At 44.2% G+C, this 11045-nt stretch overlaps 1 protein-coding gene across 2 annotated transcripts in view; it reads left to right on the top strand.

The window, feature by feature from the left end:
- TRPM3 (transient receptor potential cation channel subfamily M member 3) overlaps positions 1–10821 on the top strand; it is a 617739-nt gene extending 606918 nt beyond the window's left edge. For both annotated transcript variants that reach the window (XM_038769495.1, XM_038769496.1), the window contains 2 exons: positions 3619–3751; positions 6165–10821. In XM_038769495.1, the coding sequence (XP_038625423.1) occupies positions 3619–3751; positions 6165–7617 (1586 nt within the window). In that variant the 3' untranslated portion in view covers positions 7618–10821. The remainder of the gene's footprint in view (positions 1–3618; positions 3752–6164) is intronic.
- Positions 10822–11045: the final 224 nt, after the last annotated feature.

Genomic DNA, 11045 nt, shown 5'->3' on the forward strand with positions numbered 1-11045 from the left:
CAACAGAATTGGCAGACAAGTTGTCCACAATGAGCTTACAGGGTATAGGGGCTGCTTTAGTGAGCAGCTCCCTAGGAAGAGCCAATGCTATTGAATAATTTATACAGACTACTATTTTTCTTCTATTACAAGGGTGAATTTTTGTATGAATATTTCTCTTCCTCCTGTTAGTAGTTGCAGCAAATTCCTCAGTAGTGTGCAAGGGATGGAAATAACTAACCAAAGAGAGTAGAAGCAGGAAGAAATCAGAAAGAGGAATTCAGAGCATGAAGAGATTTAGGAAAGGTGAAACATGTGAAAGAGACGAGTAACAGGGTAAAGGACCTATGTGTTACATTCATTCATTCAATCGTATTTATTGAGCACTTACTGTGTGCAGAGCACTGTACTAAGCGCTTGGGAAGTACAAGTTGGCAACATATTTTTCTTCTATTTTTACATATTACATCAAATATTACATCAAGCTGACCAGAACTTTAGCTCTCAGCGTTTAGGCACAGATGGTAAACCATCATCACCGGCCTCAGATGCCAAGCTCCTGAAGATCCTCAAATAGCACAGTTGTTATTGTTACAATAGATTTTTCTCCTTTTTTTTGAAGCAAATCAATCCAACAACCGTATTTACTGAGCACCTGCTCTGTGCCAAGCACTGTATTAAGCCTTGGGAGAATACAGTAGAGAAAGAAGACTCAATCTCCACCTTCAAAGAGGGTAACAATAAAGCTAGGTTAAAGCAAAGACAAAGGGAGAAGCTGTTGTCTACACTTTTTCTTTCCCTGTGTAAGAAGACAGTGTAAGGTTTTGTCCTCTTATTAGTGTGAAATTCAATCAATCACATTTATTGAGCACTGTGTGCAGAGCAACAAATTATACAGTTCATCTTAGTGAAATCATTCAGTGGCATTTTTGAGCACCTACTGAAAGCTAGACACTATACTAAATGCTTGGCAGAGTAGAGCAGTAGCAAGACACACATCCCCTGCCTGTAAGGAGCTTGTAATTTTCAGGGAGGAAACACACAAAAATTATTTATAGATAAGTGAAGGCCAGAGGAAAATCAAGGACAAAGCAGGAAGCAATATAAATAATTTGATGTACTGATAAATATCTAAAACTATGTATATAAAATGAATCATTTGTACATGAGTACTAAGGCTAGAAACAAAATATACAGGTGCTAAGAGTGGGTTTGGGGCTCACCCTTTAGAGTTATTGTCTTGTCTTACTTTTGCTCATGTGCCACCTAGTTCTTTGACCCAACTCCATCTTCCTCTTCCCACAGTATCGTTCTCCAAATTAGGGAAGCAGCGTGGTCTAGTGGAAATAGCCAGAGCCTAGGAGTCAGAGGATAAGGGTCCTGATTCTGGCTCTGCCATTTGTGTGCTGTGTGACCTTGGACAGGTCGCTTAACCTCTCTGTGCCTCAGTTTCCTCTACTGTAAAATGGGGATTAAATACCTGTTCTCCCTCAGACTGTGAGCCCCATGCAGGACAGGGACTGTGTCTGACCTAATTAACATGTACCCATCCCAGCACTTAGAACAGTGTTTGACACATAGTAAGTGCTTAATAAATACCACTAAAAAAAAATCTCCAAAACAATTCATTCTTTTAGGGAGACTCCCTTTGAAAGAAAGGTGCGTGACAACTGGCACGTCCTTTTCTGGTAGTATGGCCATTTGTCTGGCTTTCAGCTGGTCTGTCCTTCGTCTGGTAGTGTGTGTGTGTGTGTGTGTGTGTGTGTGTGTGTGTGTGTGTGTGTGTAATTATCCGCACCTTGAAAGAGCTCAGGCTTGGGAGTCAGAGGTCATGGGTTCTAATCCCAGCTCCGCCACATGTCTGCTGTGTGACCTTGGGCAAGTCACTTAACTTCTCTGAGCCTCAGTTATCTCATCTGTAAAATGGGGATAAAGACTGTGAGCCCCATGTGGGACAACCTGATCACCTTGTATCCCCTAATGCTTAGAACAGTGCTTTGCGCATAGTAAGCACTTAACAAATGCCATCATTAATTAATTAATCTATCTTGCCACCACCCTCTTGCCCACATCCTCCCTCTGGCCTGGAACGCCTCCCTCTTTATATCCGACAATCACTCTCCCCACCTTCAGAGCCTTATCGAAGGCACATCTTCCTCCCCACCTTCAGAGCCTTATCAAAGGCACATCTTTACCTCCAAGACGCCTTCCCCGGCTAGGCCCTCATTTCCTCTTCTCCCACTCCTTTCTTCATCGCTCTTGCACTTGGATTTCCACCCTTTATTCACCCCTCCTTCAACCCCATAGCACTTATGTACATGTCCAAATTTTTTTTATATTAATTTCAGTCTCGACCTCTAGACTGTAGCCTTGTTGTGGTCAGGGAATGTGTCTACCAACTCTGTTATATTGTATTCTCCCAGTCACTTAGTACAGTGCTCTGCACACAGTAAACACTCAATAACTACGGTTGATTGACTGATTGTTTGAGAGGTCAGCAAAGGGGTGGCCGATATTCTTGAGGGACCACCTTATTCTCTCCTGGTTTTGTATTCTGATTTTTCACACGCTAGATAGGGTTGATGTAGCTAATTAGAGCAGTCCAGGCCAAGTTCCATGAGAGGCATTTCCTAAGGGCAGAATTTCAGTGGAGGGATATCCCAAGAGAGTGGAGAAATTCCACATGATAGGCAGGAGGAAGGAGAACCAAGGGGGCAAGAAGGCCAGTTCTACCTAGCCCCGCACTTGGTGAGGGACCCAAATCCTGCCAGCTGGACAAAGGTGAGGACAGAAGCATGGGCACCGCTGCTTCAGAAGCCCAGGGGGAAGCAAGGAGGGAAAGGGCTGGAAAACTGAAGCCAGGGCAGCTGTCCCTGTTTCCAATTTGGGGGCTGCCAAAGCTCTCCTTTTCCAGAAGTCTCTACTCCTGCCTCCATTCACAAACTATATGCTCGCAGTGAAGCTACAAAGCCTATGTCATTACTGCCACTGTTCCTCAACTAGCTTGGATAGAACCGAGACCTAGAAAATGGTAGACTTTGGCAATGGCCCCATTGATCCTGCTATTTCAATACCATTGCAGGTGTGAATAGGTGATGGTTGTGGCAAGGGTGGGGAGGCCTGCAATAACACCTATCCAGGCCCCACACCACCTTCAAATCTCGTCTGCCTGTGGGCTGTCATTGACAGTAGAATTAGAGTCTGGATGGAGGCATCTCTGTTCGCCCTCTCCACCAGCTTCTAACAAACCAAACATGGGCTTGTCCACTGGTCACGTGCATTTTCCTGAATTCCTGCTAGGCTAGTCCAAAGCTGACCCTGGCACCTTTAGAGGTAGGAGGAGGTGATCCCTTTCCCCATTCCTGATTCAGCTAAGCTCTTGGATTTGTAACATCAAAGACAAACATCCAGCCCAGGAGAATTGCCAGATCTGCATTTCGGGTCTATCAGAAATCTGAAGGAGGGTCATGAACATTACCCAGAGAGGCCGGACTGAAAAGTTCAGATCTAGTTTAAGGTTCAGTCAAGAAACTGGGCCAACCCAGCCCAGCAAGAGAGGATTTTCATAACCAATCCAACAATACTCAGGATCTTTTTTTCTATTTTGTTAGTGCCTCATACCTCCTGTTGCTTTTACAGAACTTTTCATAACAGATGACGAGCTCAAGAAAGTGCATGACTTTGAGGAACAGTGCATAGAAGAATATTTCAGAGAAAAAGATGACCGATTCAATTCTTCCAATGATGAGAGGATACGTGTAACGTCCGAAAGGTAACGCTCTGAATACATAGAACTGCATATATGTTTTACACCTTGTAATGCTTTCTGAATGGTGACATGCTCACAGAGAAGAAAGTATCACACCTTTACTAGCTGATCTTCATCAACTAGGGAGCTCTGGGAGCTGAACACTTTTTCTTGTGAAACAGATTTCAAAATGAAAGCCTAGACATAGCGTAACCAAAGCTGGGCCCCAAACAACTTAGCAGCCCTGCAATCTTTCATATTTTGACAGTCCCTGTCATCAGGTCTCAGAATGCAGTCGATCTAAATGGACTATTGGCCAATGCAGCCAGAGGCATCAGTAGATTTCAAGCCCCATGTGGGACAGAGATTGTGTCTGATCTGATTATCTGGCATGTATGCCTGCATTTTGCACATGGTAATTGCATAATAAATATGATCATTATTAATTAGGCCCTGATGTGTCCATCTAAGTAATGCCAGAGAGCAAACCAGCTGTATTCTAGTTAGCATAAAGAAGATTTGGTGGACCCTAGAGTAGGTTTCTAGAAAATAGTCAACATGATCCTTGCCCTTTTCATCCCTGCCCTCCTTTGCTCTTGTATGAGTGTCACTTTTGGTCTCCCCAATTGCTGACTTCTCTTCACAGAGTGATTCATTCCTCTGCCCAGACATACAGACATACAGACTTTGGAGCCGTGAAGGATGCAGTGACCTCTGCCCGATTCCACGCCAGCCAGAAAGGGCCCTTCACATGAGGTGTACACTGGCCTGAGACACTTTGTTAGCCCACTGAAGCAAATGACAGAGTATTATGACTTCTCTGAGAGACAGCCCAGAATTCACCTGAAGTAGGCTTTTTGGGATCCTAGGCATGTCACATTCAGGCCCGGTCAAGCCTAGGGCTGCTAGTCCAGAGCAGCTTCTGAAGGTCTGATCCACTCTGGGCCCAGGGTTACCCCAAGCCAAGATGCAGTTGAGGACCATTCTAGGCCTGTTCCAGGGTCCCTTGGAAACCCAAGGTGTCTTACAGTCTTTCAAACACTTTCTAACTAGAGGTATGGACCCAGACAAAAATGAGTTATTTTTAAATATTTGTCAAATTGGGATATATACTACTACTTTCCCTATTATATAAGAGCTCAAGTTTTACATTTGAGCCGTTTGTGTTCTTCCTGTCCAGCATTCCATATGGATTTGGGCAGGGGGAAGAAAGGTCCATTTTTCTTCTCCAGGAGAGCACTTGAATGGGGCACACTCTTGTTTCCGAAAGATTTGCCTGGAAGCCAGCTTTGAAAAGGGAAAAATGTAGGCCAGAGTCAAGCTTTGGGTGGGGTTGCCATTCTCCTTCTTCACTTAAGCAACTGAAAAATAGAATTACACGTAAAGTATGGCTTTACTTACAGATTCAGTCCCTGAGAGACTAAAAGCAGCCATGAGTGACTGGGCTGAGAATTCAGCACATCTAGATGCTCCTCACGGAATGCTGTCTCTAGAACCCTTGGTGTGGAATAATCATTTTCCCCTTGTCCCTGGCAGAAGATATTGGAGGCACCAAATCCCATTGCTGCTTTGTCCCACTTGCCCACTGACCCCTCACCCCCCACCCCAGCACCAGGGCTTAGCCTTGGGCTGCTGCTCATTACCCATGTGTTCTCTTCTCATCAATCAATCAATCAATCAATCGTATTTATTGAGCGCTTACTGTGTGCAGAGCACTGTACTAAGCGCTTGGGAAGTACAAGTTGACAACATATAGAGACAGTCCCTACCCAACAGTGGGCTCACAGTCTAGAAGGGGGAGACAGAGAACAAAACCAAACATATTAACAAAATATAATAAATAGAATAGATATGTACAAGTAAAATAAATAGAGTAATAAATATGTACAAACATATATACAGGTGCTGTGGGGAAGGGAAGGAGGTAAGACGGGGGGATGGAGAGGCAGACGAGGGGGAGAGGAAGGAGGGGGCTCAGTCTGGGAAGGCCTCCTGGAGGAGGTGAGCTCTCAGTAGGGCCTTGAAGGGAGGAAGAGAGCTAGCTTGGCAGATGGGCAGAGGGAGGGCATTCCAGGCCGGGGGATGATGTGGGCCGGGGGTCGACGGCGGGACAGGCGAGAACGAGGCATGGTGAGGAGATTAGTGACAGAGGAGCGGAGGGTGCAGGCTGGGCTGTAGAAGGAGAGAAGGGAGGTGAGGTAGGAGGGGGTGAGGTGATGGAGAGCCTTGAAGCCGAGGGTGAGGAGTTTCTGCCTGATGCGCAGATTGATTGGTAGCCACTGGAGATTTTTGAGGAGGGGAGTAACATGCCCAGAGTGTTTCTGGGCAAAGACAATCCAGGCAGCAGCATGAAGTATGGATTGAAGTGGGGAGACACACAAGGATGGGAGATCAGAGAGATCTTATTATCTTGTAATCATTATTATTATTCTTGAAGGGTGGAGAATATGTCCATGCGCCTGGAGGAGGTGAATGAACGGGAGCACTGCATGAAAGCTTCGCTCCAGACTGTCGACATCAGGCTCGCACAGCTGGAAGACCTGATCGGACGCATGGCCACGGCAATGGAGCGGCTCACTGGCCTGGAGAGGGCAGAGTCCAACAAGATACGGTCTCGGACCTCCTCAGACTGTACAGATGCCGCCTACATTGTGAGACAGAGCAGCTTCAATAGCCAGGAAGGGAACACCTACAAGCTCCATGAAAGTATAGACCCTGCAGGTGAGGAGTCAATGTCCCCAACCTCTCCCACCTTAATGCCCCGTATGCGAAGCCACTCGTTCTATTCGGTGAATGTGAAAGACAAAAATGGGATAGAAAAGTTGGAAAGTATTTTTAAAGAAAGGTCCCTGAGCCTTCACCGGGCTACTAGCTCCCATTCTGTGTCCAAAGAGACCAAGACTCCTCCAGTCCCCTTAAGCACCTTGTCCATCATCCCTGACTCCAGAAGGCCTTCTTCTTGCATAGACATCTACGTGTCAGCCATGGATGAGCTCCACTGCAGTGACTTGGAACCTCTGGATGCCTCCGTGAATATCCTTGGGATCAGTGAGGCCACCCTGCAAGCTCCAGCACTGTCCGCCACCTCAACCAGTGGCACCTCCATGATGCTCACTCCTGTGGAAAGACCTCCGAGCCGTAGCATCGACTTTGAGGATATCGCCACGATGGAGACAAGGTCACTTTCTTCAGACTACACCCAGCTCCCAGAGAGCCAAAACCCCTGGGATGTGGATCCTCCCTTATACCACACGATAGAGCGGTCCAAGAGCAGCCGCTACCTGGCCTCTACTCCTTTTCTCCTCGAGGAGACCCCGATCGTGAAATCTCATAGCTTTATGTTTTCACCCTCCCGGAGCTATTATGTCAATTTCGGGGTGCCGGTCAAGACAGCAGAATACACAAGTATTACCGACTGTATAGATACCAGGTGCGTCAACGCTCCCCAGGCCATCGTAGACAGGGTGACTTTCCCTGGAGGCCTTGGGGACAAAGTGGAGGACTTGGTGTGCTGCCACCCAGAGAGAGAAGCCGAGCTCAGCCACCCCAGCTCTGACAACGAAGAGAATGAAGCTAAAGACAAGAAGGGGGATGCCTTATCTTCCCAAGAAAGCAGTAGTTCAACCAGAACACTCTCCAACAACATCGCCCTCCCTAAAATAGAGCGGGCCAACAGCTATTCAGCAGAGGAGCCCAGCACGCTCTGTGCACACACCAGGAAGAGCCTATCCATCAGCGATAAACTCGATAGGCAGCGTAATGCTGTGGGCCTACGAAACCCATTCCAGAGGAGTAAGTCCTCCAGGCCAGAAAGTAGAGGGGACAGCCTCTCCCTGAGGAGACTGTCCAGAACGGCAGCCTTCCAAAGCTTTGAGAGCAAGCACAACTAAACCTTTTACATTTCAAGATGAGCATACCAGGAATTCTGAGACTCATTCCCCATATCCCTCGCGGCCCCCAGCACCCCCCACCCCAACCTTCACAATCCCTAACCCTTCATCCTCCACCCCAAATGATTTTTCTTAGTAGAAAAAAAAAGCATCACATCATGATATGTTGGCTTCTACACCAGTGGTCAGGTCCAAACTGAGTTCATCCCACTGCCAAGCAGTAGGCTTTGGAACCTTAACTAAACTGATGCTCACAACTAGAAAGGAAAGAGGGGGAGGGCAGGAGGGAGAAATGGGGAGAGAGAAGAAAGCGTGATCATTTTCTTTAAAGAAAGGCAACCCCCTTATGAAGCCATGAGTTGTGGTGGATGAAGGAATTCAGAGCTCTGACTTGGCTAGAAGACGTATCTTGATTGCTGACTTAAATTGGCCCCCCAAAAAGAAAGAAAAACTAACCAGCATGCAAATGAGCAATGCTGTATTGTCCTCTCCCAAGCGCTTAGTACAGTGCTCTGCACACAATAAGCGCTCAGTAAATACCATTGACTGATTGATATGCTAAACTTCCATTCTGTTTTCTTTTTACATTGGTTCCATCATTGTGGTGACTGATGAAGAGCATCCTTTTTATTCAGTATAAGCCGGCAGCAAGCAGTCCTTACGTCCCACATCCTTCACATGCCAACACTTCTGTAATTGATCATTATAAAGAAAAACAAGGTAACAGTCATAGTTCACCTGTCTCTCTTGTATTCACTTCTAGTGCCACAACTGTTTATCTCTTTGAAGGAAGGAAACAAAAGAAATGCCTTTTGTATAGCAAACAAAATGAAAAAAAAAAAGTGTCTGTAGAACAAATAATTTTGTAATTGTCCCGTGCTTTGTGGTCTTAAATGGGCATTGTAGTACAGTTGAGCAAGCTCAGAATGAATGTAATTTAATATTGTATATTTGTTTTTTTACCATACCTTTCACCATTAAATTTACTCACTAAATGATGGTATGGGACAGTGAGAATAAGGGCAAAAATCACCACTGCCACCACCGTAAGTGAGCTATAGTCTCACTGCTTCTCCTTGTAATGTGTACAGTTCATTACTATACTTCATTCCTCATTTACACGTTGCTGATATGTGACCTGCTCTATTCTAAAATCCCGCTGCCAGTTCATCATGCCATTCATATGTATATTGACACATGACCATGTTGTATAATAGCACGATTGCATATGGACATTTTCAAACGTACATAAGCCTTTTCTTATTTTGGCACGAGTGTAACTGGAGTCTCTCGGAGACTGATATATTTTATAGTTGGTGTATCTAAGCATCTTTTCCGGGATGTTTCAAAGCAATGAATGGGTTTTGAGGTGAGTAAAAATGGAACAGTTGGTAACCACTCAAGGCCATCGTTGCAGGTACACTACCAATGCTATAAAAATTATTCCTGTTTAACAAAGATATTAAGAAATGCAAGCTATCAAAATACAAAATGGATAAACCATATCATTAGTTTTACACTATACAAATGTATATGTATATAAGATGCATGTGTTTCCTGCATCTTCATATAGAGTATGTTACTAGAAAGTAGGTACAGCTTCCTCCCTTGGGAAGGTTTGAGATGCCAAGTGATGTCACACTCGGGACATGACTAGGTTGTGAAGGTGGAGTCATAAGGGTGAGTGATTTGGGGAAGCTAGTTTTTCAAATAAGAGTGTTAAAATAAAAAGAAAAAAGAAAAATTAAAAAAAAAATAATAGACTGGCCTGGGTAGGTAAACAGGGATTTTATCACATACGTAGAGGGTTCAGTCTGCATCACACAGTGCCTTAGTTGCACGCACTAAATTTCCAGGCGAATCGACTGGGACCTCTCTTTGTCCCTGATTGACAAATGTCCAAACACCCGCCTGATGCACAAAAGGCACACATTTCCAAGGTGCACTTTTCGTTTTGAAAATTCATTCCTAAAATTTAGAAGTTTGGTTTCATCGACGGGTAGATGTTAACTGCTGGGACAAGTCTTCTACTTGTTCATTTCCATAGTTTGGATGTCATAGTATGTGTGCCTAATCGGTTGGACCGCGTAGGGCAGAAGGCTTATATAAGAAATGGAAATGAGCACGAGGAACCCAGCACACCAGGGCGTCCCGGAAATGCCGGTAGCCTTTTTCAAAAACAGTCTCCTTTCAAATCGATTCTTGAACGGAATTGAGGTTGGAAGAGAGCCTGAGGAGGTGGAGGAGAAGGAAAAGGAGTAGGATAAGGGGTGGAACGTGGGCCAGAAATATCAATTTTCAGCTTTATGTTGTGACTGTTAGTCCCAAAGAAAGCTGCCCCTAATTCAAAGAACTAAACAGTCCTGACCAAGGAGCCACTGGGTCTTTTTGGTTAGAGACAGCATTAAAAATCAAGTCTTTGAAATACACTGCCGTATTATGAGAACACAAAAATCGAAGCACCACATTTCCTAATCATTTATTTCATGTAGGCACATCACTGCAGTGATGCAAGTCTCTTGGAGGAACCTTCCTTTTGGTTCTCCTCCACCTAGGTATTAAACTGAGTCTTATTACGTTGAAGTCTGGGACCAGCTTATGTGAAACACAATGTTGCTGATCAAGGATACAGTTATTACCTATCTGTAAATTAAGATGATTGTGGAGAGCAGATTATTTAACAGAGTTAATAAAGTAGTTCCAAACCCAGAGATGAAACTGCTTTGGTTTAATGATCTGCTTCAAATGTGCCAACTTTTGTATCCTGCTGTTCATGATTTGTCCCAAGTCATTCTTTCATATGTTTTTTTTCCCAATTTAAGAATGTTTTATGAACATGACCATGGAGCTTTCCAGATTAACACACTCCACCTTCCTCGATAAGACCGGCATATGCTGGGAGCATTAATTCATTAGTGACCCTCTCATTGCTGAATGAGACTAAGGTGGAGAGAGGTCTTTCTGTGATTCTCATGGTTAGTTTATGTGTGTTTCCAAATCCAAAGCTGTAAGAAGTGATTTTAATACAGCACTTTATTGAATTAGATTTTTAAAATCCAGGTTTATAAATACAAGACTCTAAGCACTTTGAAAATTCCCACTTTAAAATAATAACCAGTGAAAATTAAGGAGTACCCATAGTAAAAAAAAAAAAAGTTATATTCTAAAATGTGGTTTCTATAGATAATATGATAGATACCAGGATAGTGCATTTATTCTTCCTTTTGAGGCTATACAGTCTGCTTATTGAATGTCATGGACTGTTATAACTTCTTTAGCAACAATAAATGTTATCCCACAGTCAATCATGTTATATCTATAGTCTATGCCGAGCGATATACTGTATAATATTTAAAACGTATAAATGTGTATTCCATATAAAAGCCAGCATAGTTGTGACATGTGATTGTGTTAATGAACGTTACAGG

This window comes from Tachyglossus aculeatus, chromosome X4 (assembly GCF_015852505.1).
Source record: "Tachyglossus aculeatus isolate mTacAcu1 chromosome X4, mTacAcu1.pri, whole genome shotgun sequence".
NCBI classification, from domain to species: domain Eukaryota; kingdom Metazoa; phylum Chordata; class Mammalia; order Monotremata; family Tachyglossidae; genus Tachyglossus; species Tachyglossus aculeatus.